We start from the raw sequence: 27,501 nt of genomic DNA, 5'->3' as shown, positions 1-27,501 counted from the left end.
CAAATCTCCAGCCTCTAAAAGGAATATTGATCCTCTGTTGCCCTCATCTGAGAAGAGGCCATTGTCCTAAAGGGTTCAATTGAATGTCTACCTGTTGTGTATAAGTTATTCTTTATACAAGACCCTGCACCCATTTGCCACCTGACTCCCAGGATCATGACCATGTTATTGCTTCGGTAACAATCACATGGTCGCAAACGCCCATCGAGTGATTTAAAGGGATATGTCATTAGGACAGAGAAACCCAGCCTTTGACCCTCAGTCAGGAATGCACCTGATGTTAGAGAAGAATCCATGCCGTCCTCCTTTGTCTTAGTTGGCTTATACAGGAGCCCAATTACACTGTGAATTAGAGACGTTTGCCTTTAGCCATGTCAAATTATTCCAAGTTTTTAAAAAAAAAATGATTTTTTATTTATTTTTTTATAACTTAAATTTTTATTGAGTTTTACAGATATATTGTACAACAGAACATGACATATAAATCGTTGTATGCCTGCATGAGATTTAAACTTATGACATATATTGGGTGAGTCCGCCCAGTTTTTCGAGCCCTACTTGGCCGGACGGCGTACTATGGTCTATTAGATTAACTGAACAAGCTTTTCAATGGTATAACCGATAAGGTTGTAAAATAATATCGCTAATAATTAAAGGTATATCATCGAACACATATACACACACATCAAAAAAAAGGGGGGGGGGAGGAGGGGAGGAAAGGAGGTGGGGGGGTATGATAGATAGTGTCTGTGCTATTTCTCCTCATTCTTCGTATGAGACGGTCAAGGCTGCGGTCGAGCTTATTGTAAGCTGTTCCACTTCAACGTCACTGTGATACAGTACCTCCGGGGTGCTGTTGGACTATGTCCTTTGTCTCTAGGATGGGGATAATTACCCCCTCCCAAGGAGAGCGCATCTGTTTCTATCATAGCCAAATTGATTCTCTCTCAACCCCTGGGATGTCTGTCTGAGCCAGCAAGGCATCCAGACTTTTAGGAAATTGGTGCCAGTGTCGTTAACTGAACTCTTTAACTTCTCCATCTGGCATATAAACCGCATTCAATTCCGAATCTTTGGGATATTTGGGATGTCGGGGCGTTTCCATAATGCTGCGATCTCGCACCGCGTGGCTAGTGCAAAATGTGCAATTAGTTTATTATTTGCTTTGGTAAGGCCCGTTAATGGTCTGTTGAGAAGGAACAGCCATGGGTCCGGTGGTATTTCAAGGTCGAAAATCCTCTGAATCCAATTCCTAATTGATTCCCACAGTGGGGAGATCCGCGGGCAGGACCACAGCATATGTAACAGGTCTGCTGTTCCTCCACACTGTCTTGGATACAGCGGGGAGAACCCGGCACGAACCTTGATAATTTCAGCTGAGTGAGATACCATCTCATAAGGACTTTATATGCGTTCTCCTTGAGAGTGGAGCAAATGGAACTCTTTGCTGTTGCTAAAAATATAGCATTCCACTCATCCTCAAGGATCTCCCCCAGATCTGTTTCCCATTGGGACCTGAAGGAGGGTGCTTGTTGCCCCTGTGCAGCTGAACCGATCACTTCTCTATATAACTGTGAGATAAGTCCCTTAGTATCTGTTTCTGCCAGACAGAGCTTTCCGAAGGAAGTCAATGGGGAATATGGGGCAAATTTATTGTAGAACGCTCTGACCTGGAGATATCTAAAATATTCTGAGTGGGGCATATCCTTTTCTAATCTGATATGATCGAATGTTTTGATCTCCCGATTATAACCCTCCAGGTCTTTAATACGTTTGTAACCTTTTTGCTTCCAGATTGAGATATTTCTACCTATTAGGCCCAGAGCGAATAAAGGATTGTTCCATAAGGGGGTCATCATGGTATGTTTTGTCGTGAGGGAATGCCTCATCTTATTTGCTTCCCAGACTGCCAATGAGTTGGTCATCGAGGAGAGCGGTGTGTCAGCGAATATTTGCGCTGTTTTGGGCATCCAAATCAAGCTGCGAAGTTCCAATGGGGAACAAGAAGCACTTTCAAGCTCCACCCAGCGTTTCGAATTTGGGTTGGATTGCCATTGAACAATTTGGCATAATTGTGCCGCTTTGTAGTATGATAACAAACAGGGCACCGCTAGCCCGCCCGCCAATACAGGTCTTTTCATATTCAATTTGTTAACTCTCGTTTTTTTTCCCCATATAAAGTTAGATATCTCAGATTGAAGTGAGAGTACATCCTTCATCTTGAGTGGTATAGGCAGCGTTTGGAAGAGGTAGAGGATACTGGGGAGTAGATTCATTTTAACGCTATGTATCCTACCTATCCAGGAAAATCTCTGGGAGGTCCATCTATGTAAATCAGATTTTAGAGTCCGAATCAGATTGGGATCATTTGCTTTATAGATGCCAGTATTATCTTTAGTGATGTGGACTCCCAAGTATTTGATGCTCTTCTTTTGCCAATTAAATTTGAAATTCAGTTGAAGTAGTTTCTCAGTATGTCTAGGGAGGTTGATGCTAAGAGCCTCAGATTTAGACTGGTTGATTTTGAACCCTGAGATCCTCGAGAATCTGTCTAGCAGGTCAAATAGATTTGGCAGGGAGGTGAGGGGTTTTGTTACAATCAAGAGGATGTCATCTGCATATAGGGCCGCTTTGTGAGATTGTGAGTAAGCGCTCAACCCCGAGATGTCTGGGTTGCCTCTGATTTGTGCCGCCAGTGGTTCAATACATAGGGCGAATAAGAGAGGTGAAAGTGGGCAACCCTGTCTCGTGCCCCTCTTAATTTGAAATGGCAGTGAGGGTTAGCCCTGATGTATAACCCTGGCGGTATAACCCTAAAGCGCAAAAATCGCCTCACTCATCCGATCTCCAAAGCCAAATGCCGCAAGCGTCTCCTTCAGATAAGGCCAGTCTATCCTATCAAAAGCTTTTTCTGCATCCAGACTTAGTAACATACTTTGAGTGTTTGTTTTATTCGCCAATTCTATCAGATCAATAAATCGTCGGGTATTATCCGCTGCCTGCCTGCCTTTGTCTAAGTCTGGGTAGGATATGACAAAGTCTATTAGCAAGTAATGTGGCATACAATTTAATGTCTGTATTAATAGCGAAATTGGCCTGTAGCTTTTGCAGTCCAGCGGATCCTTACCAGGCTTATAAATTAGAGATATAGACGCCTGCAGCATCTCCCTGGGGATGGGAGCTCCCGCTAAAATTGCGTTGAACACTTGGAGCAGCCTCGGGGTGAGCAGTTTGACAAATGTTTTGTAATATAACCCCGAAAAGCCATCTGGCCCCGGAGCCTTTGGTGGTTTCAGCTCTTTGATAGCCTGTGAGAGCTCCTCAATAGAGAAATCTGCCCCGAGGGCCTCTCTATCTGTAGCTGTCAATCTCCTTAGATTTGAGCTGGCAAGGAAATCTCGCAAAGCCCCGCTCGTTATAGGATTATGGGCCACCTTCTCCCCATTATATAGAGATTCATAGAATGAGCTAAATTCTTCGACTATTTTCATCGGGCTGGCTGAGGGGGACCCGGATTTTAGGCGTATGGCTGGGATGTTATTTTTCGACTGCCTGTCTTTTAGCATACGCACCAGCATTGTGTCCGGTCTGTTTGCTTTTTCATAAAATTTCCTCTTAGACCAACTCAGTGAATTATCAGCTCTGGAAGTCAAAAGTAGATTTAGCTCAATTTTGGTGTCTTTGACTTCTTGTAGGGATTGAGGATCTGGGCTATTTTTGTGTTTTAAAGAGAGGGAATGTAATTTAGATTGGAGCATGATAATTTTGGCGTCCCTGTCTCGTTTTCTTTTCGCCGTAAGATTAATTAGTGTGCCTCGCAATGTTGCTTTATGAGCCTCCCATAATGTTAGGTGGGAGTTGACCGATCCTAGATTGAGATGGAAAAATTGTTTGATTTCATTACCGATAGCCTCACATATTGAAGGGATTTTTAGTATTGATTCGTTGAGTTTCCAATTCGCTCCTGGTCTAACAGCCTGAATATTATTGCACCTTAGCTCTATTGGTGCATGGTCTGGCCATGAAATATCATGGATCCCGGACAGGGAGACCATAGGAACCAGTTGACATGAGATAAAAAAGTAATCAATTCTGCTGTATGAGCCATGAGAATGGGAGTAAAACGTGTAGTTTCTATCCGTCGGGTGCAACTCTCTCCAGATGTCAGTTAACTGATTAGCTTTGAGGCCTCTGCGGAGAGAGATCCCAGCTCCCCTGTTATCTGCACCTGACCCCCCTGATCTGTCTATATGTGGTTGCATGACCATATTGATATCTCCCGCGAGAAGGACGCTCCCCTTAGCTGCGTAGTTTAGGATCTTAAAGAAATGATCGAAGAAGGACGCATCCTGCTCGCAAGGGGCATAGACCGAGGCCAAGGTGATATATTTGCCTCAGAGTGTGCCAGTAATAATTATGTACCGGCCATCTGCATCCCGTTTGGTGGATTGCAAGATGAACAGGGTCTTATTTCTAACCAATATGGCCATCCCCCGCTTTTTAACGGAGGCCGAGGACAGGTAAACCTGGGAGAACTCCCTATCTAGGAATTTAGGGGTATTTTGTCTACTGAAATGCGTCTCTTGTAGTAGTAAGATGTCTGCTTGTTTCCTCTTATAATCTGAGAATGCTATCTTCCTTTTGATGGGGTTGTTGAAGCCCTTAACATTATGGGATATCAGTGTTAAAGCCATCATTTAGTGTTTGTGTGTAGGAGCAGCTTAACATTCGACCACTCACCCGAGAAGTCTTCTTTCGAACCGAGCATGACCGTGCCTGAGCTACAGTATGCACCTGATCTATAACACCTGTTTTGCATCTAGATTGATATCTCCAGCTGTGTGGAGAGGGAGGGGGGATGGTGGGGAGGGCGGATGGTGTGGAGGGCGGATGGTGAGGAAGGCGGAGCGGGCAGGGAGGCAAGACAAAACACAGGAAAAAACAAAAGGAAAAAAACTTGTATTAAACCAAAGAAACAGATCAAATATAAAAACACAAAAAACAAATGAAAATAAGAGCCCAACTCGGGGGCCCCCGAGTGCGGCTCTTCTGCCTAAGGGAGTATGCAGCTGACCCAGCAATCTTGTCCTGCCGGAGTCTGCCCTCCCTGGGACTTGTAAGCGATCCCCTGTTTTCAGGGACCGAGACGAGAAACACATGCCCGCCGACATGGGTAATCCCACCGGCGCTGTTTCGTACATATCCACAACAGCATTCTTTCTGCGCGGCTTGTCTCTGGTAACTATAACGAGGTCTAAAACATAATCAACATTAGAGATCTTTCCTCCATCGCTTGAGAGCAACTCTTGGAGATAACAGTACAAACAGTGTAAACCCACGGAACCATGGGAGCAATTAACAGAAGTAATGAGAATCAACTTTAGCCTGGCTGAGAACCTATATTTAACCAACCCTATTCTTAGTACCACCCTCCATTTCACCCATTACCTTGAGTGTGCTGATGGTAATGAACTATAATGAATTACTGAATCCTAGTGCCTAGCATGTGTTTTATGGAGTGGGAGATGTGTTTAACTTCCTATATTACTAAAATGTCTAGCTATTTTGTATCTATATCTACTAATGGGGCTGTGAGGTGAGTATGTGGTAGTAGGCTGCGAGTAATAGTTTTGTAGCTACCGCTCTTAATATGGATTGTCCAGGACTAATTTATTCCGTCAACCCCTACCTCTCTCCCCCCCGACCTTAAATCCCCTCCGTCTCAAACTCCTCTCTCTTTCATTTCTTTTTTCTCTTCCTCCCCTTTTCTTTCTTTTGCCCTCCACATTTCCCTCGTCACTCCCCCCCCCCAATTTCCTCCTCTCCTCCCCCCCTTCCATTTCTCTCTGCTCCTCTCTCTTGCCCCTTCTCATTGGCTAAAGGTTATTAGGGGGCGGCAGCGGCCCTGTGAGGGTAGAGTCAGCCCTCCTATGTTATATGAGGGGTGCCACAGCGATCGCCTCATGTCCGCAAAATAGACCCCCTTCGTCTGCCACCGTGTCCTCTCCGGGGCCGTGCGCTGCGTCGTTCCTCCTTGATAGAGCTCCCTGTGCTATCTTCTCGTGTGCCTTCCGGCGCTGTAACGTCAATAGCAGGTGCCGCTGCCCCGAGAGCAAGAGTCCGAGTCTCGCAAGATGGTGGAGCATCTCGCCGAAATCATCCAGAAAGCCCGCGAAAGACAGAGGAACTCCCGCTCTTCGTGAGGAAGGAGCAAGGTAAGATGGGCGCCGCTCGAAAAACGCATGTGGGTCACAGGGGAGGTTATTTTGTTAATTAACTACTGCCAGTGCTCAGAGGAGGAGATTTACTTCAGCCGGTTAGTTCTCATCGTCTCTTTTTAGATGATATTGTCTGAGTCATTGAGGTACTGGTGTATTGTGCAGTCCTCTCAAGGGGAGCTGGCAGCTGACTCTGTAGCCCGAGCCTCCGTATGAGCTGTACCTGCTCTGTTCCACGTGGGGGCCGGGACACCATCTTTGGCTGCCGTTAGCCTAGGGGGCTTAGAGAAGGCTCCGAAACACCCACACGTTTGAGGAAATCCTCGCCGTCGTCCGCATTTTTGAGGGTGTGGGCTACCCCATTTTTTAGCACAAATAGTGCACAGGGGAACCACCAACGGTAACGTATGTTCTGGTCTCTTAGGGATCTTGTTACGTGGGCTAGAGTATGCCTTTCAGCCAGGGTAGCAGGGGACAGGTCCTGGATGTCAGGATGTGCTCACCACAAACGAGACGGGACCGCGGTGCTGAAGTGGGAAAGATTATTACGCCACCCACAGCCACGAGGGCACGTCTTGATTGAAGAGTGGTTTGGGATTCCGGGATCGGGGTAGGAGAGGTACGGACGGTAGCCAAGTCCGGGGTTAGAGAGAGAGACGTTATCATTTACCGTAAGCCAGAATCGGAATGCCAGAGAGGGAGAGTCGTGATGCCGTATGCCGAGTTCAGAATGCCAGAGGTGCAGGAAGACGTAGCAGAAGCCGGTCCGGTACACGAGGAATCTGTGAAACAGAACTAGGGAGGCAGAGAGTGATGAGAACAACTGGTTCTATGCTCAGCCGACGAGTTAATGAATCTGGAGGGTATATGTAGGTAGGAGGAACCAATAGCTGAGTAGCAAGGTGGGGGTGTGTGAATGGGCCAGGCTGAGACAGGGATACGTCTAGATGAGTTCCTGGAGGAGGAGCTATAAATCCTAGAAGCATTGGTGAATTGTATTGTGGCATTGAAAAAGGGTACTGCGTCTTTAAAGGGTTGGTGCGTCCCTGTGTGGCCGCGCCTCCATGTGGCAGCGTCTGTAGCTGCGTGCGCGGACCCACGCCCTGAACCGAGGGCAGAAGAGGAGACTTGACGTGCGCGCGCGCGCATAGGAGGACCGGAGCTCGGCGCCATGGGGAAGGAGTCCATGCGAGCCGCGGGAGGCCCAGGCAGAGCCGCAGGTGAGTAAGGAGCATGCCGTGCGCGGCGTGACTCCTGCATCCTTACACTGGAAAACTTGGAATTTAATCTTCTGGAACTCCATGACTTTGTTTTCCCTGGAGATTCTACAGGTCTCCTTGACACGATAATGATGGAAGCGCATCACTATATCCCTGGGAGGGTCGGTGGGTCTTCTTTTTGGGGTCTCCCGCGTAGTGCTCGGTGACATCTGTCCAATATAAGATCCCCTCCAGTTTTGTCTGGGAAGAGATGTTCCAGCCAGCTTGATGAGAATGCTTCAGGATCGGTGACAGATTCGGGTACTCCCCGCAATCTAATATTGCACCTCCGATCCCTATTCTCGCCGTCCTCTGTTTTGTCCTCCAGGCTTCTGAGTTGATCTATTAGTGTGTTAACTTGTGTTTGGGTATGTGTCAGAGCCCCCGCCGTCTCGTCCAATTTGGACTCCAGGGCCGCAGTCCTCTCTCCCAGCTCATCCACGTCCTTTCTTAAGGCCCACAGCTCAGATTTAAAGAATTTCTTCATGTGGGAACAAAATTCTTTCATGTCCTTGTGCCGCATGATTTCAAGATCCTCAGGTTCAGGATCCTCATCTGCAGTCTCCATCTCCGGGTCTGAGCAAGATGGTGGTGCTTGGATCGCTGCTTTGCCTGTCTTTGCTGGTTCCTTACTTTTAAAGTAAGTGGTGTCCGGCTGGGTTTTTTTCCGGAGAGCTTTGCTTGTTGCCATCACTATATATTCAGGGACACTCTCGTGGGGGAATAGATATCTATCGCCCGCTGTTGCTGCTATATTTTGAATTAAAGGCGCCGGTGGGAACGGAGCTCTGCCACTAAGCTTCCATTCTCCTTCCCGTCGCGCATGCGCCTCCTTTTTTTATTTTTTTAAAGAAATGTGTGCTCTGGTGAAACTTTTGAGCATTTAGGCTATTTGTCCAATCTTACAGTATACAAATATGTACGTCTCATTTTTTTTAATTGCAAAGTGTTGACGGAACTGGCTAATATATGCAAATATTTTTCTGAAATGTAGGGATTAAAGGGTTATGGTTAGATCTTTGCAGTCGGCAGTTTTTCATATCTTCGTAACCATGAATGTCCAAAATTCTCTCTAACTTGTGCAAGGGTTTTGACCATTTATTACTAATGTTCTGACAGTACAGCATGAACCATACAATCTCCACTGCGGTGGCTGGGGCAGGAAAGATCGCAGCTGCAGCAGAACCTCTTGGAAAGCAAAACTGTCAGTCAACATTATTATTCCCCAAATCACGCCCCACAATGCATTGCATATTGCTATACAAGGCATTATGGGGCGCAACTTCTGGATGCAGAGTGCTGATTGACAACTCCAGCTTCTGAACATTTTCTGCACCAGATGCAGTCTTCCAGCTCCACAAGTCGCACCCAATTTTCCACTCATCTGGGGCGGTTGGATGGATGTTTTTTTCGAGCCTATTAATAACACATGGTCATATTTACTAGGAAATGTTATTCCATAAGATACCTTCTAGCGCCAATAAGATGTAAAGCGTCTTTCAGCTTGGGTGTTTTATGGAACAACACAGTTGAGGAAATATGGGCTATAATGTTTTCCTTATTTCCAGTATAGATCTTGAAATATAGTAAATGGAAATTCATTATGGATGCACAGTTGTATTTTCAAAGAGGTATCATGGGCCTTTTCTGTATAATGCTGATTTCAATGTGTAAATGTTGCCGTTGCTTGTGAAGTTCACACATTGTTCTGTATTGAATGTATTGGTTGTTCTGCACACTTCATATTCCACCGGTTTGGAAACATATTTAAGTGCAAGGTAATGTTACTTATATGAACTGAGAGGCATGTCTTCGTAAAATGTATTTCCGTGCATAGAGATATTTTCCAGATACTGCAAAGCTCTTCAACAGGCAATCTGGCTTCTTTCATTGCAATACGATTTAGGAAGTTAAAAAACAGATGTTTGTGCCTATCGAGTTTACAATCTGCTTTGGTAAGCTGACACTTATTAATATTAATTATTTTTTTTCTCTACTGTTTTCTGCAGCAAGTTACCATATGATAGAAAAACAGATACAGACCGGCGCCCGCAGTGATAGTACAATGTCCACTGAGTCCAAGATAAAAAGTCCAATCAGATGTGATATACGATGGAGCTCCACTCAGTAGATCCGTGACAACAGGACCGGAACATAAGTGCATTGAACACCAAACAGTGGCAAACAGTGGCAAATCTTCTGGACAGAGCGAGTCCCTTGCGAATGCCCAAACCAGCAGGAGAAGGCGACGCACTTCCTCGGCTGTCTGTAGATCTCAGCAATGGCACCGTAATAAATGGAGACCGCTCCTGCCAAGTCCACGTGTGCATAACGTCACTTCCTCAGGAAGTGACGTTATCACGAAACGCGTAGGGTCAGAGGTCACGGCGCCTTGAAGGGAGTCGGAATTGTATTACGTGTTGAATTCACCTCACAGCACAGGTGGACTGGGCAAGAGCAGTCTCCATTTATTACGGCACCATTGCTGACATCTACAGACAGCCGAGGAAGTGCGTAACCTTCTCCTGCTGGTTTGGGCATTCGCAAGGGACTCGCTCTGTCCAGACGATTTGCCACTGTTTGCCACTGTTTGGTGTTCAACGCACTTATGTTCCGGTCCTGTTGTCACGGATCTACTGAGTGGAGCTCCATCGTATATCACATCTGATTGGACTTTTTATGTTGGACTCAGTGGACATTGTACTATCACTGTGGGCGCCAGTCTGTATCTGTTTATCTGTTTTGCCTCTGGTACTGGTTCTACCAGTTTTTTTACTGACTGCCCTGCTATTTTATTGCATATATTGCTACATATCCAACTATTGCCTGTACATATTGTGTTATTGCACTATATAGGGATTAGCGCTGTTAAGCACATCCTTTTTTTGTGTAAGTTACCATATGATGTTACTACTGAACAGGCCCTGTCCCATACTGAGGTTTTAAATAGGCTGGAGTCCTCAATCCAAAACCTTCGCACAGTGACAGACAAAGTGCTTCCGTCAATATTCTCTTCTCTGGATCTGATGCCGTAAGTGAGACGTTTCCAATCCTACCAACATAATATGTATTTATTAATTTACACACATTTATGCCCATTTCATGCTCTGAAATCGTAAACAAAAAATATTAAAATACATAATCGAGTCCGAATGTGCAAACTTTGTAAATCTAATCTATTTCCCTCAAAATAGCATGAGCCAAGGGAAAATATTTGTTTGCGCTAATTTCATGGTCAACACTTCATTAATGCTAGTGTACAATTATAAAAATAATAAACATGACAGAAGGACCACATCCTCCACCCCTTATGGTCTACCAACTTCACGCTCCAGACCCTCCCTGCTCTACCAGTGGCACCCCCACTCGTCTGCTGCTCGATGGACGGTCAGGCCGCCTTGCCTTGCAGTGCGGATGAATAGGAAAGCCAATAATAACACACTTCAGCTTCTTCCCACCCAAAAAAAGGGAGGGGTAAAAAACAAAATGGCAGGGGGAACTGTCCCATTCACATAGTAAGTTAATTCGTAAAGAACACACCTTCTCCCCATGTGTGCAACTTTGTTTGGGTTTCTGCAATGAATAACGTTTTTCCATGTCTTCAAAGTTGCATTTCAAGCTGTCGTTTAAAAAAATAAATAATAATAAAATAACATTTTATTCAATATATGAATCAATACAATTACACACTGACAAGTGATTAACTCAGTTGCTGATCGATCCGTTCTTCTCTAATCGATGGCTGACATTCGGCTGGGGTTCACATTAATGCATCTTGGGTAATCTTCTGCTGCATTGACAGCCAAAGTTCTGTGATAAAGATCATGTGACCAGGCAGGCACGAGATTAAATTGGTTCACTGCTAGAGAGGACAGGGCTCAAAAAGGTGATGCTGTTTCAGAAGGGGAAGGGGGTGTGACTTTATAAATGGTTACTATAGGAACAAAAATGCCTGTTACATTAGAATACATTAAAAATGTCTTTAAAATAGTTTTTTATTTTTTTAAATCCTACAAGTATTTTCTCATAGTACAGAACTGATTTATTAAAAAAAAAAAAAAAAAAAAATACACATGTAGGATATTGATTGAACTGCAACTTTAAAAAGTTCTTTATATACTTTTATCATTAAACTAAAAAAATATAGTATCATTTTGTTCCAGTAGAGGGCACTACACCTGTGCATTTATTGTCTTCATTATACCTCTTTTGTTTAGCTGCTTTTATTATTATGACTAAGGAATACAGGGGGATCTGTATGAAGGGTTACAATCTTGACCATTGCTCCAAACACAGGTGCAAAATGCATCATATTGCATCAGTAAATCAAGGTACTTTGCTGAGAGACATCAAAATCTTGCACCTAGATCTGTTGCTATTGTCTTTTCTCTTTGTATCAAATAAATCAGCCAGGTCTGTGGTAGCTTTAACCTCTGCTCCTAAGGCGTGTAATATAGTCTGCACGCGTGCGCTACCGTGCGTACGTCAATTATAATTTACTGTTAGCCAGACGTTTTTTATACTAGGGGCGCGCGCACACACACGGCCGTGATCAGTGGCGCAGCAGACAAGGGAAAATACAATCAAATTGTATTTGCGTGTTGCTGCCACGCCGCGAACCAATCACAGCACGGCCTAACGCTGTGATGTCAGTCACGCCCCCTAACCGCGCGTCACCGCTTGCATCCTAACAACCAAACGCGCAATTTCCCTAATACTTAGACACAAGTGATATCAATAGATTCATGTGAGTTTGCTGAATGTAATAACCCTAAGTTTGAGGGACAAATGGATATCTGTCCCTGGCCACCTCCTAAACCGCAAGTGTTTGGTCTTATTGCATTCGTCTCCTTTCAACGATTTAAATAGCTAAACGTTATACTTCAAAGTAAGTGCCGGGACCAGGCTTCCATATGTCTTATCTTTTGACCGGTAGGGTTAGGCACGCCCCTTGGCACTCAGTAGAATATTTCCAGGAATGCTTTGAAAGTAATACAGTGAAAAAGAGAAGCGCAGAATATAAAACAACAATATAAAGCTTCTCAGTGCAGCATATAAATAACAGTATCTAGTGTACAGTGTATAGTGAACAAAATAAATAAATAATGCGCAATAGAGTGCTTAACAATAAAAACCGGGAATAACCCAGTGAAAGTGATGTGTTAGTGATTTAGGTGAACAAATCACTCACATGTACATCTGCAGGAGGATGGTCTGGTCATGTAAATATCTCTCTTAAAAGTGGTGAGAGAGTGCTTCTCTATGTGAAGGCGCTTTTGTATCAAGGGAAGGTCAAACGAATTGCTTTGCCAGTGAGTAGGTAAGATAGGTGTATTCACTCAGCCTGCCTGGATGGAAAAGGAAGTGAGGGATTCCTGGGAGACAGGAATAGTCTCAGGACCCAACTAACTTGTCAGCAAGGACAGGGGGGGGGTGGAATGGCCCAATCTCAGCTGGAGAATTGGTAGGTTGCCAGGGCAACCAGCTCCAGGCTGTGTGGAGAGGGGACATGTAACAAAATGTACTGTATCAGTTATACATGCACTGTGTGTTTTCAAAGCAGAGAAGCATGCAATTGAAATATAGAAAGCTGGCAGTGAGAGAGCTACAAAGGGGGGAACAGAATTAAACAATCCTGTTCCAGGACACTCTGTAAGTATTGTATTGTATTGTATGTCTTTATTTATATAGCGCCATTAATGTACATAGTGCTTCACAGTAGTAATACATGTGGTAATCAAATAAATAACAGATAATATAAATAACAGATCATGGGAATAAGTGCTTTAGACATAAACGTAACATTAAGGAAGAGGAGTCCCTGCCACGAGGAGCTTACAGTCTAATTGGTAGGTAGAACTTACAGACACAGTAGGAGGGAGTTCTGGTAAGTGCGTCTGCAGGGGACCAAGCTTTATGTATCATGTGTTCAGAATATCCACAGTGCTATTCATACTGCACCGACACACTTTATTCGAGCAAATACCCAGTATGTACCTGGCAGATACCTGGAATGCGCCGCTCCTCACCTCTGACAAGCCCCGTTGCGTTTGCCTTCCCAGCCTGGGTTCATGCCTGGCTGACGGGCGGCTGATCTGTTAAATGATAATGATTAGGATTTAATAGGCTGCAATGCTTCGCGTGTCTACCAGATGGCATAAATTCATGAATTGTAATGCAGTATATATATATATATACTGTGCAGTATTGCAGCCAGCGGGAATAAAATGCTTCAATCCCTGCCTGGAAAATAACCCAATGCACTCGGGCAGAAAACAGTCACAAACCTCAATACACCCGGGTATACCCGAATTCGTGGGACTAGCCGAGCTTGAATAAAGTGTGTCGCCAGTGTATGCTTCTTTAAGCAAGTGTGTCTTAAGGTGGGTCTTCAAGATGGATAGAGAGGTGCTAGTCGGGTACTGAGGGGAAGGGCATTCCAAGGGTGTGGGGCAGTCAGTGAAAAAGGCGGGAGAGGGCTTTAGATACAAAGGGGGTAGAAAGAAGACATCCTTGAGAAGAACGTAAGAGTCTGGATGGTGCATAACGAGAAATTAGGGATGAGATGTAAGGAGGGGCAGAAGAATGTAAAGCTTTAAAAGTGAGGAGAAGAATGGAGTGTGACACAGTAAGTGACAATAAGTGACACAGAAGGATCATTTTAGACATGACTCTATTACTCAATCCCAATTTTTATCTGTCTTCTGAGCTAGACAATTGTAGGAAACCGTGTCTGATTTATTAGTCTGGGAAAACCCCTGTTGGAGTACATTTGTCTGGAAGTAAGACAAAACAAAAAAGATATCCCTTGAGAGGGGAATAATTGATATGTAGACAGAACTTGCAAGGGACTTGAATGTGCATCAAGCATTTGCAGTATTTTAACCCTTTAAACAGACCGATATAAATGTTAATAAAGTACAGCATGGTGGGAAATGAATTGGTCACACATATTTGAATGTTATGAGAACAGCATGTCTTTACAAATGTGGGCTCTGCAGTGATGATATGAGGACAGCAATTCTCCAGAACATATCTACATTCTTCTTTTTACTGCGTACGAGTAATTTTTGACCTCAAAACTTCTAAACTTTGTGAAGTCCTCTAGCAGTGAATTAGAGGAGGGCAGGATCTATGTGAAAGCTACAGTATTTAGCATTTGAGTTCTTTGTCGTATATACATATGACCAATCTGTGGGACGCATTGCTGCTCCCTTTCTTGCAGGAATGTTTCCCAATGCATGCAGACCTACCTATCACCCCAAAATATTTATTTTGTGGTTAGGCACAAAAATATGAATATATCAGTTGACACGCACCATGAGGTTAAAGTATTGCTTTTTTTATATATGTATATATATATGGCTGCTTATTGATCGCGTTGGAAAATTTGTTTCTAGGGCATCATTTATAGTGCAGATGTGCATGATGGAGCCGCGCATACCTGTCGCTCAATCGAGCGATCCCTGCACTGTAATGGGCAGGCGTGGCCGTGACATCACCAACCTGGTTCGCCCTCATTGGCTGAACCGCTCATGTGATGCGGCCGCCACTCGAAAAAAAACCTAAATTATTTGTCGGCTCAAATTTCTGCCGCACAATGGCTCTTCCTCGGTCGCGCGCACTATGGCCGGCCCGATAGAGCAACTGCATTTTCTTCGCATCGCACACACTATAATCGCTTCGAGAGAAATGGAAAATCATGTTCCTGGTGTCTTGTTTTGTAGGAAATTCTTTCAGACGGCGTATGAGGTTCCTGAGCCAGAGGAAAAATTCAATATTGATGAGTTTTCAGACTTGGTGACTCTGAGTAAACCTGTGATATACATCTCCATTGAAGAAATTATCAACACCCATTCAGTAAGTGAGATAAAATACACACACAAAGCAAGCAATGTTTTAACAGTATGGATGTTAGTATTTCATAGCTATGAAGCAATAGTGTATGACGGCTCCTTAAAGATATGCATTATAGAGCACTAGATGCTAAAGTGAATGTTATTATAGCATGGTGGCAAACTCTCAATATGACCTGTAAGTGACATGGATTTCACACTTGGAAATTGCATTTTAAACTTAAGATAAGTTACCCCAGGGGTTTACAAAGGGGAGCATGATTTTCTGGGGAGGCGGTGGGCGGGGGCACAGCGGTTACAGAGGCCCGTGCTTCCCCGAAGGTATTTAAAATAAATGATTGGGATAGTGCGAGGCTTCTGTAACTTCACTTACTTTTGCTTCCAGCGACGCGTCGCCATGGCAACCCGTCATCATGTGACGTCACCGTAGCCATGGCAACGTGACGTCATATAACCCCGCGGCGTCATTTGACACCAGAGCCGAGCGGTGGCATGGGGGGAGACCAGGCAGGGGGGTGCAAGAAGAAAAGTTTGCACACCCCTGAGTTACCCCAAGAAGTTGGAAAACATGTATACATGTATACTGTACACTAAACACAAGTTTTTAGAAGCACTTAAAAGTAAGGGGAGATCTGGAGAAGAATCCAGTGTCTCATATTTCACCCGATAATTACATTTTTAATGTATTGTAATGTAATAAGCATTTTTTGTTTCTATAGCAACCATTTACAAAGTAACATCCCCTTCCTCTTCTGAAACAGGCTCTGGCACACCCCTTTTTGAGCCCTGCCCTCTCTCTAGCAGTGCACCAATAGTATCTAGTGACGGCCTGGTTACATGATCTTCCCTACAGATCTTGCCATCTTTGGTCCTCTTCTGCTGCACTGACAGCCATTTAGTGAATCACCGATCAATCACAGGAGAACGGATCGATCGGCAACTTAGCTAATTACTTATCATTGTGTGGATTGTTTTGATGAACATATTAAATTGGAAATATATATATATATATATATATTATACACGCCATCACATTATAAGTTATGGTGGGTGAAAAAGGCAACAAGAAACCTCCACCGTATAGCATATAGCAAATAAAAAGATCACTTGTGAGCACATTCACATGTCTTAGACAGGTCTGCATCCCTGCCTTTCACCATTATCACCTAGCATACAGGGCTTCCACTGCAGCAAAGGATTCTGGGAAATGACATGCAAATGAGCACATCGTTTGCCTGAAATCCATTTTTACATGGAACCCTTATAAGCTAATGCTTGCTGTTAACCCAGCTTTTAAGCGTAGCATGGGATTCAGATGCAAAGCCAGAGAAACCACTCACAGACATGTTTCGACCTTAATGGGTCTCATCAGTGTGAGGTTCGTTGTATTGGCTTTGCCATTTTCAAAGCGGTGTGTTGAAAAAGGTAGGTTTTGTGTTCCATCTATTTCAGTACACCTTTTTGATCAATCTACCATTGTGTGCTGTCTCTTTTTTGCTGAACTTTTGTCCGGTAAACATTACTTATCTAAGCCTTATATGACAAGCACCAACTTCTACAACAGCCCACGTGAGTGCCAACTGTTTAAACCGGCAGCTTGGACTGCTGCTTTAAGCTTCACCTCTCACAGCCGTCCCAAAATCCAGCCCTATAAACTTGTGCGCATGGCTTAGTACAGTCCTACTTGGCACAAAAGAAAGGGCATATAGATCAGGATCTGGCTTTCATCTAATGTCAGGTTTAGCTATAAAAAGGATATGTTAGGTGATATTTAACTAGGTGACTCCAACATGTGTATGAAAACTGTGACCCCAAATACCTTTAAATGTGCTTTGGTTTAAAGCATCAAAGTTAACTACTCTGTGATATCTATAACAGCTTAAATAGTTATAATCGAGAACTTTAAGAATTGGACAAGTATGAGTATTTTTTAACCACTATAAAAATATAAAAACAGGGGAACGGTTAGCTGGATGAGTGTTGGCTGGGTTACAGTGCTTTAAGCATTAACCTTGCAATGCATTAAGTTACATAGTAGATGAGGTTGAAAAAAGACGTACATCCATCAAGTTCAACCTATGGTAAATTTAGACAAGAGATACTTTATCCTATATCTATAATTATATTGGACTCATTAACACAATTGTTCCTCTTTTAAGCACTGAAAATTATGTGCATTTATATTTATTACGTTAAGTAAAATATTTTTCAATCAAATCTAAAGTGTTGCATTATATGCCAAATGAAAAAGGAGCGGAGGTTGCATAATCTCACAAGAATAGGCCGCTCTAAACATATACAGTTGTTGATAATGGGATCCCTTCTCCTGTAAACATCAGTCCCTTTCTTTTGCAACATATGTATTTTTATCAATAACTGTACAGTAAATTAAAATACCTCTTGTGGTGCATTTGCACGTCTCGGATACGTCTGCAACCCTGTCTCTCCCCATTATCACTTAGCACAGCGGTGCGCAAACTGGGGGGCGCGACTCCCAGGGGGGGCGTGAGATTGCCGGCGGGGGGCGCAGGGTTTACAGAGGGCCCGCGCGCTTCCCGAAGGCACTTAAATTAAGTGCCGGGGAAGTGGCGAAGGCCTCTGCAAACAGCACTTACCTTGAGTCAGCCGGCATCTGGAGACGCGCCGCCATGGCAACGCGGCGTCAAATGACGCCGGCAATCAAAGTGAGGAGGAGGAGGAGGGAGGGGGGCGGGGGGGAGAAGGACATCCGGCAGGGGGGCGCAGGGGAAAAAGTTTGCGGCCCGCTGGCTTAGCAAACCGTGCTTCCACTGCAGCCAGGGATTCTGGGTAATGACATCCAAATGAGCACAGTGTGTGACTTTACTTCTTTTCCATTTTAACATGGACCCCTATAAGCTTATACCTGCCATATTACACAGCTTTGCAGCACAGCCTGGGTTACAGAACTGCGTAGCCAGTAAACCTACTCACAGACAGCGGTTTCGACCTTTTGGGTCTCATCAGTGCGAAGTTGGTTGCTGGCTATGCAATGGGACGTTGGTACGTGGGTATAATCAGACATTAAAGAAGCTATGGTGGGTAAAAAAAGTGACATAAAACCTCCACTGTACAGTGTACAGCAAATAAAAATACCACGTGTGGTGCATTTACATGTCTGCAACCCTATGACTTTCCCCATTATCAAGAACTGTGGAGTCTTGCTGCACTAGGAGAAGTAATGTAATGTAAACCAAACAGACTATTTATTTACCCAACAGAGTGATCAGTTAGGACAAATCCCACAAGTTACACTAGCACTAAAAGATACATATCTTCTACCAGATAGCATACATATAGCGTGTTTTCTAGTAGCCTGCTGCTCTGGCGTTTTCTAGCTTTTCATGATATCACAGTAAAAATGATGGCAGCCACACTACCGAGTCAAAGCTTCCCTTTAAAACCTGCTATTTCATTTATAAACCATCTATAATACTTTTTATTTTTTTCATGAGTAAACACAAGTAGGCATCTTCTCGGCTACCACCTGCAACACACTCCCACTCCAAAGATTTCTATTAAGCAGAGTTGGTAAGTTTTACATATGAGACCAAAGCATCCCTGTTAGTATAATGGTCAGATTGCTGTATCTAAAAACTTGTTAAATAAGAATGTAGATTTCCTGAAAGTTTCCACTGTAAAACCTAAAATCGGCACCACTAATATATAATGCTGAGTCCGTTAAATTTCCATAAATGTAGTTTTTTTTCACAGCTGTGGCATTGCTGTCTCAACCAGTTGATGTGGTTAAAAACACTTTTTCAGAGTTAGGTTAGAAGTAGCTGTAAGCAGATATACTGTACAGTAGTATGATTTATGAGGATATCCTGTCTATTCTGCATATGGGGGAGCTGAAAAACAAGAATTGCTATCACTTTTACTGGAACTGGAGAATGACTCACAGTTCTGAGGCACGGGGTGTCCTGTCTGTCACTATAGTTTACAAACTTGAATATGTACATTAGAGATCAGCAACAACCAGAAAATAGAAAAATACCTCATTACTTTTATTTTACATTAAACTCTAATGCACAAAAGAAGTGCCCAAATAAAACTGTTAGCCTGTTGTTTAACTTAAAGCTGCAGTTCAAGCTCCCGTTTTTTTTATTTATTTTTTTTTTTTTTAGTTTTTTTTTTTAACTTCAATAGTTTCATGTGGGCAATCTCTACTTACCTAAAGAACTGCATAGCTGCTGGTCAATTCGTTCTCGTCTATTGATCGGCGAAGTTTGGCGACATCTTTAGGTCTGGGGAATGTAAATGGTTGCTATAGGAACAAGCATGCTTGTTAAAATTGAAAGACCAATTTTCTTGTATTCTAAGTTGTTGTTTTTTAAAACAGAAAATGCTAAAAGTATTTTTTCTTACTACAGAACTGATTTATTAAAAAAAAAAACACACATGCAGGATATTGCTTGAACTGCAGCTTTAACAGCAGCGCTACTCAATTATACTGTGTATATATATTGTAAGTGATAATATATGCGCGCGCACACTCAAGTGTGTGTATTATCAGGAGATGTCACCAATCACCTATCATTCTCCCCTTCTGACTCTCCTATCCTTTTTTCTGGGGGACGTCAGCTGTCCTATTGATGATCCCTCAGCCTCCTGGGCATCTCGCCTCCTCCCTTGGCCTCCACCGATGGACCAATTCCAACACACATAGATGATCACTACTTGGTCCTTGTCTTTACTAAAAACTGTTCCCTTTCTCCATATACCCCCTTCCACTCTCTGACCGTCACCATCACTCATTCCCTTCACCCCGCTCCTACCTGTCCTACTCGCCAATCTCAAGACCTCCGCTCCATTGACCTCTCTGCTCTGGCATCTACCCTAAACGCTAACATCTCCTCTCTGTCCTACATGCCCCTTCTCGACTCTGGCACATCCCACCCTCAAACCCATGTCCTTGGCTAAATTCACAAACACGTTCCCTTCGCATATGCACTCGCTCCTCTGAACGCCTATGGAGGAAATCTCACACTCTGGCAGATTTTCTGCCCTATAAATGTCTCCTCTAAGGTTTTACCGTGCTCTCCCTAAGGACAAACAGACAACAAACAAAATTTATAGCACTTAAAAAACACTAAAATGCTCTACGGTGACGATTTTGGATTATCTCTAAAATACTACACTGCTAGAGTGAAGGGACTATTCCATCGTCCATTATTTGATTGTAGATTTTTTTATTTTATTTTTAACTCAGAAGATTCTGTTGATAAAAGGAAGAACAAAAGGAGAAAAATAAAAAATATAGTGTACAGTCATACCCCGGTATAAGGACACTCACTTTAAGTACACTCGCGAGTAAGGTCATTTTGCCCAATAGGCAAACGGCAGCTCGCGCATGCTCCAGGTAGCATGTCTTGAACAGCAATACCAGCTCGTTACCGGTACCGAAGCTGTGTGCAAGCGGGGAGCCTGTTACAAATGCGTTATTTACATCAGTTATGCATGTATATGAAGATTGCAGTACAGTACATGCATCGATAAATGGAAAAAAGATAGTACTTCACTTTAAGTACATTTTCGCTTTACATACATGCTCCCATTGCGTACGTTAATGCGGGATATGTCTGTAATACAATTTTTACATTTCTGAGTATTGCACTCACATGTTGTGCCTGTTATTATATACAGTGGTGTGAAAAAGAAAGTACACCCTCTTTGAATTCTATGGTTTTACATATCAGGACATAATAACAATCCTTTGCAGGTCTTAAAATTAGAGAGCTGTGCATAAACAAATGCCCACAAACCTCAATGAACTGAAGCAACGTTGTAAAGAAGAGTTCCTCCACAACGATGTGAGAGACTGAAAGTCATACAGAAAACGATTACTTAAAGTTATTGCTGCTAAAGATGGTACTTCAAGCTTTTGTATTATAAGGTATACTTAGTTTTTCACACACCGCTTCTCCATTTTGGCTTTATTTTTGTTAAATAAATCATGACACGGTGTAATACTGTATGTCATGTGTTGTTGTTCATCTGAGGTTGTATTTACCTAATTTTAAGACCTGCTAAGGAACAGATGATTGTTATTATGTCCTGATATGTAAAACCATAGAATTCAAAGAGGGTGTACTTTCTTTTTCACACAACTGTATATATTACCCATTACATTGTAAGTGTGATTTTATTGTTGTTTTATGTCAATAAATACCTTGTACGTTATCACACTAGTATATTTCCATATCTTCCCCGTCTCAACCCCCCCCCCCCACACACACACGCATTCATCTGTGGGAGCGTTGGAGTAAACCATCCCTACTACCACTATCGCTGAGTGAGGGGACCCCTACAGACCAGACCACATGGATCCGTGAGACGTTCTGAGGGACAGAGACGTGAGGCACAGATTCTCTCAACTGTACCTGAGAGCTCCCTTCCTGTAAGTAGGATTTCAGGGTTCTAGGCAGGGGGGTATTTGAAAAAACATACCACGCTATGTGCGTGCCCTGCTGTTTTTTTCTATGATTTCAGAGACATCAGCACATCATATCAGACTACACCCCTGCCTGTCCAACAACTATCAAGATCATCTATCTGGCATAGGAAGCCTATACTAAAGACTGCCCAATTGGTTCACGGTATTTGGGTTCATTGGACTTAATTCACAGCGCCTGGGACAATTTATTTGTATGTTTATTTATTTTATTTATTCTCACTTCTGCACCTTCTCCTTCCTCTCTGTTTCTACCTAGTCCTCCTTCTTCCACTCTTGACTCGTTTCTCTGGTTCCAAAATTTCTAAGCTGATCTTCTCCCTCTACCACATGCCCTGTATCCCTCCTGTTGTTTACAGAATGTCTTGTGTTCTCCAATATGACCAACTTTCTTAATTCCCATATTCTCCTAGACCCTGTACAATCTGGCTTTCGTACAGCTCACTCAACAGACTGTGCTCACTAAAGTAGCCAATGATCTACATGAAGCTAAATCCCAAGGTCCCTTTTCCGTACTGATCCTACTTGATCTCTCTGCTGCGTTTGATACTGTAAATCAGGGGTGTACAAAGTGGGGGGTGCGTCAGTTGCAAAGGCCCTGCGCTCTTCCCCAAGGCATTTAAATTAAATGCCGGGGGATTGCGTGAGACCTCTGCAAACATCAACTTACTTTGACTCTGCTGGCGTCAGGACTCATCTCCATGCTAACACGCCGTGAAATGACGCGCGGGTCATGTGACGTCACATGATCCCGCTGTATCATTTGACGCTGCATCAAGGTAAGCGGGGGGGGGAGCGGCACAAGCACCAGAGTAGGCAAGGCAGGGGGGCGCAGCAGAAAAAGTTTGCGCTCCCCTGCTGTAAATCACTCTTCTCCTTCATATTCTAAACTTTCTTGGTATCTACAACAAAAAGCCCTATCCTATTTCTCATCTCTCTCATCACACATTTTCTGTCTCCTTGCTGACATGTCTTCTTTCGATCTGTTGGTTGGTGTACTATGCCTCCGGGCTCTTCTGAGACCTCTCCCTTTCTATCTCTACACTATCACTTGGTGACCTCATTAACTCTTTTGGCCTTGGGTATCATCTCTATGCAGATGATACGTAGATTTATCTATCCAATCCTACCTTCACTCCTGCAATCCAGTCCCAAGTCTCGGATTCCCTCCTGGCTATATCCTGATGGATGGCGCTCCGCAGCCTTAAATTTAATGTCTAAAACCGAGCTCATATTTTCTTCTAAATCTGGCCTAATACCCCCTTTTCCTTCTCAGTAAACGGTACTACCATCTATTCTGTCGCCAAAGCACATTGACTAGGAGTGACATTTGACACTTCCCTTTCCTTTTCCATTCGATGTATCGCTTCTTTCTCTGTAATATTGCTTCGATCCCCCCCCGCTTTACACTGTCAATGTACTGCTAAATCTATAATACATGCCCTTATCCTCTCCCGTCTGGAATATTGTATCATACTGCTAACAGGCCTCAGCCTCAACTTTCTCACCTGTAATTAATTCGAAATTCAGCTACTAGAATAATTTCACTTTCTCTCAAAACAGTATTTGTTAATATCCTCCTTAGTTCTCCTACTTATCTTTAAGGCTCTCCACTCATCTGCTCCTTCTTACATATCAGCTTTGATCTTTCATTATGCCCCTGCTTGTCTCCTGTGGTCTACCCGTCCCCTTTCATCTCTCTCTCTCTCCCTCTCTCTGTCAAGCATTCTCTCTCTCTCTCTCTCTCTCTCTCTCTCTCAAGCATCCTCTCTCTCTCTGTCAAGCATCCTCTCTCTCTCTCTCTCTCTCTCTCTCTCTCTCTCTCTCTCTCTCTCTCTCTCGCATCCTCTCTCTCTCTGTGTCAAGCATCCTCTCTCTCTCTGTCAAGCATCCTCTCTCTCGCTCTCTCGCATCCTCTCTCTCGCATCCTCTCTCTCGCACTCTCTCGCATCCTCTCTGTCAAGCATCCTCTCTCTGTCAAGCATTCTCTCTCTCTGTCAAGCATCCTCTCTCTCTCAAGCATCCTCTCTCTCTCTCAAGCATACTCTCTCTCTCTCAAGCATCCTCTCTCACTCTCTCTCACTCTCTCTCTCTGTCAAGCATCCTCTCTCTCGCATCCTCTCTCTCTCTCTGTCAAGCATCCTCTCTCTCTGTCAAGCATCCCCTCTCCCCACCTTCAAGACAAACCTGAAAACCCACCTCTTATATGAAGCATCCCATCATGGCTATTGTCCCATACAGATTCCTGCCATCTACTGCACGTCTTCCCTCACTTGCTGTCTGTAAGTTTCCAAACATACAACTTAGATTGTTAGCTCTCTAGGGCAGGAGTTTCCTGTCTTATTATCTGACTTTGTTGCACTTATTGTATTATAATTCCCTGAACAGTATTATATTTGTAAAGTGCTGAGTACACTGTGGGCACTACATAAACAAAGACATACTGTACATACATACGTTAATGGTCGGCGTGATAATATGGTTGTCTCAATGTCACTACCTGTAAGACAATGAATAATGAAAGCCAACTAATGTAGAGAAAAACTGGGTTTTTACAATGCAAATATTAAGTGTTTCTATTGCATACAAACACACAGCCTTGGCTGGGACCCGGCACGTATTGTGGGAGTGGAACTGCCTACAGTACACAGACTCCACATTCTGAGTCATGGAACACACAATATGTGGTATTTTATTTGTTGCATAGACCAAGGACTGCAAACATTGAGCCACCACATAGCACATTGAGCCACCACATAGCAAATTGAGCCAACCACATAGCACATTGAGCCACCACATACCACATAGCACATTGAGCTACCACATAGCACATTGAGCCACCACATAGCACATTGAGCTACCACATAGCACACTGAGCCAACCACATAGCACATTGAGCCACCTCATAGCACACTGAGCCAACCACATAGCACATTGAGCCAACCACATAGCACACTGAGCCAACCACATAGCACATTGAGCCAACCACATAGCACATTGAGCCAACCACATAGCACATTGAGCCACCACATAGCACATTGAGCCACCACATAGCACATTGAGCTACCACATAGCACATTGAGCTACCACATAGCACATTGAGCTACCACATAGCACATTGAGCTACCACATAGCACATTGAGCTACCACATAGCACATTGAGCTACCACATAGCACATTGAGCTACCACATAGCACACTGAGCTACTAGATAGCACATTGAGCCAACCACATAGCACATTGAGCTACCACATAGCACATTGAGCTCACCACATAGCACATTGAGCTACCACATAGCACATTGAGCCACCACATAGCACATTGAGCTACCACATAGCACATTGAGCTACCACATAGCACATTAAGCCACCACATAGCACATTGAGCTACCACATAGCACATTGAGCCACCACAAACTAACAGTTAAGACCAATATTAAAACCATAGTCAAGAGGAGTTGTTATAGCTGCATTGCCGATTACTGAACAGAATCTCTGCCTTACCTGTCCGTTGCCATGTAACCAGGTCGTTTAAATCGGGCATTAGAAACTGTTACTACACTTCAATATCTATAGATAGTGGGTATTTTAGAATTTGTTCCCGAAAATAGAGCTATTTTAGTTATTTTACAGGGTAGCCTTTCATGAGCCCCCCACAACAAGTACATTTCTATACACATAGTTTGGAAGGCCTCTTATTCTGAGCCAGTAGGTTGGACATAAGGCTTTACCATTCCCAGGTGTGCATCTGGGGGCTGGATCTGAACATGAGGATAGCAACAGCGCGATTCACAATGTAATAGATTAATTGAAGCGCAAACGTTCCTCACTAGAGGATTGCTTCTTCTCTGACTGCTGTGCTGTTTCTGGTTCCGCAATAAATTCTGCTTTTTATCAGCAAGTTCATTTTTGACCTTGTTTTTTTGCAAGGAGCAGTGCCCTTCATCTACCTGTGACTCAGGAAATCTTCACATTTACAATGTAAGGTTATGCATTTGGGAAGCAGGAATAAACAGGCGACTTACAAATTAAATGGGGACAGATTGGGGGAATCCTTGATGGAGAAGGATTTAGGAGTGCTTGTAGACTGCAGGCTCAGCAATAGTGCCCAAAGTCATGCAGTAGCTGCAAAGGCAAACCAGCTCTCATCTCGCATTAGTCTTGACCCCACGGATGACTAGTAATTCTCTCTGGAAATACTTGGTAGCCGTGTTGATCGATCCCTGTTATTCTGTTATTCATGGTTTGGTTTCTTAGAAAGAGACGGATAGTGGAAAGAAGTAGGCGTTAACAGCCGTAAAGACTGGGGCAAGTTGATGGTAAAATAAATTGAAGTGGTTTTAATTTCAGTACTACAGTATATAAATGTGTTGCCCAAAATGTATTTGTAAGACCTTTATGGCCAGGAATGCATTGCAGACATCTCTGGCCGCAGAAGTAATAATAAACATTTTTAGAGAGTGATGCATCTGCCTAACATGTGACATAATTATTTAGAGACTTGTATATCTGAAAGTTAAGTAACATTTTATTAGGTTCTCTTTAAGTTTATTAAAGTGCTTACTTTCTGCATCAGCCCACTGGTTAAGGCATTAGGAATGAAAGGGGTTAGGTCATGGATGGACAACTCCAGTCCTCAAGGGTCACCAACAGGTCAGGTTTTCAGGATATTCCTGGACAGTTTTAGACTGTCCAACTGATTGAGCCACCAGTGCTGAAGCGGGGATATCCTGAAAACCTGACCTGTTGGTGGCCCTTGAGGACGGGAGTTGTCCCCCTTGGGTTATGTTCTTGTTAAACTGCATCATTTGTCTCCAAACATGTGTTAAGTGATGATAATACTATGTGACGTGTTTATCACTGTGTGTTTCCCTCACAGCTGCTTCTAGAACATCAGGATGCTATTTCACCCGACCACAATGACGTCCTCCATGAGCTGCTGGAGGGACTTGGAACTGTCCCCGACGTTGAGTCTTTCCTTGGTAAGGAATGTTTGGGGGAGTTTGTTTTCCATTTACTCTCAACATACTTGAAAACGAGAGGTTAATCACAATGTATTATTTCCTGGTAAAATATTTTATAAATAAATAAAATAAATGTACTGTTGTCACACTGAATATTATTCATGTGACTTGAAATACTGCAGGTCAGACACATTTGTGTTGGGTAATTTCCTGCTCTGTCTTTTCGGCAGTGCTCAGTAGTCTGCACATACAGAGATAAACACAAAAACATTGTCTTTAGTATTTATGATGCATGGTATAGCAAACGTTTCTTATACAGTATATATATATATATATACCTGTAAGTCAATGAATAATGAAAGCCAGCTAATGTAGAGAAAAACTGGGTTTTTACAATGCAAATATTAAGTGTTTCTATTGCATATAAACACACAGCCTTGGCTGGGACCCGGCACGTATTGTGGGAGTGGAACTGTCTACAGTACACAGACTCCACATTCTGAGTCATGGAACACACAATATGTGGTATTTTATTTGTTGTATAGACCAAGGACTGCAAACATTGAGCCACCACATAGCACATTGAGCCAACCACATAGCACATTGAGCCACCACATAGCAAATTGAGCCAACCACATAGCACATTGAGCCACCACATAGCACATTGAGCTACCACATAGCACATTGAACCACCACATAGCACATTGAGCTACCACATAGCACACTGAGCCAAC

At 43.4% G+C, this 27,501-nt stretch overlaps 1 protein-coding gene across 1 annotated transcript in view; it reads left to right on the top strand.

The window, feature by feature from the left end:
• Positions 1–27,501, top strand: part of IQGAP2 (IQ motif containing GTPase activating protein 2) — a 501,518-nt gene that overhangs the window by 456,251 nt on the left and 17,766 nt on the right. The window contains exons 30-31 of the mRNA XM_075591289.1: positions 15,205–15,337; positions 26,683–26,785. Of these exons, the coding sequence (XP_075447404.1) occupies positions 15,205–15,337; positions 26,683–26,785 (236 nt within the window). The remainder of the gene's footprint in view (positions 1–15,204; positions 15,338–26,682; positions 26,786–27,501) is intronic.

Source organism: Ascaphus truei, chromosome 1 (assembly GCF_040206685.1).
Source record: "Ascaphus truei isolate aAscTru1 chromosome 1, aAscTru1.hap1, whole genome shotgun sequence".
Lineage (NCBI taxonomy): Eukaryota > Metazoa > Chordata > Amphibia > Anura > Ascaphidae > Ascaphus > Ascaphus truei.
Note: the sequence above shows the minus strand (reverse complement) of the source record. Positions and strands in the feature narration are given on the sequence as shown.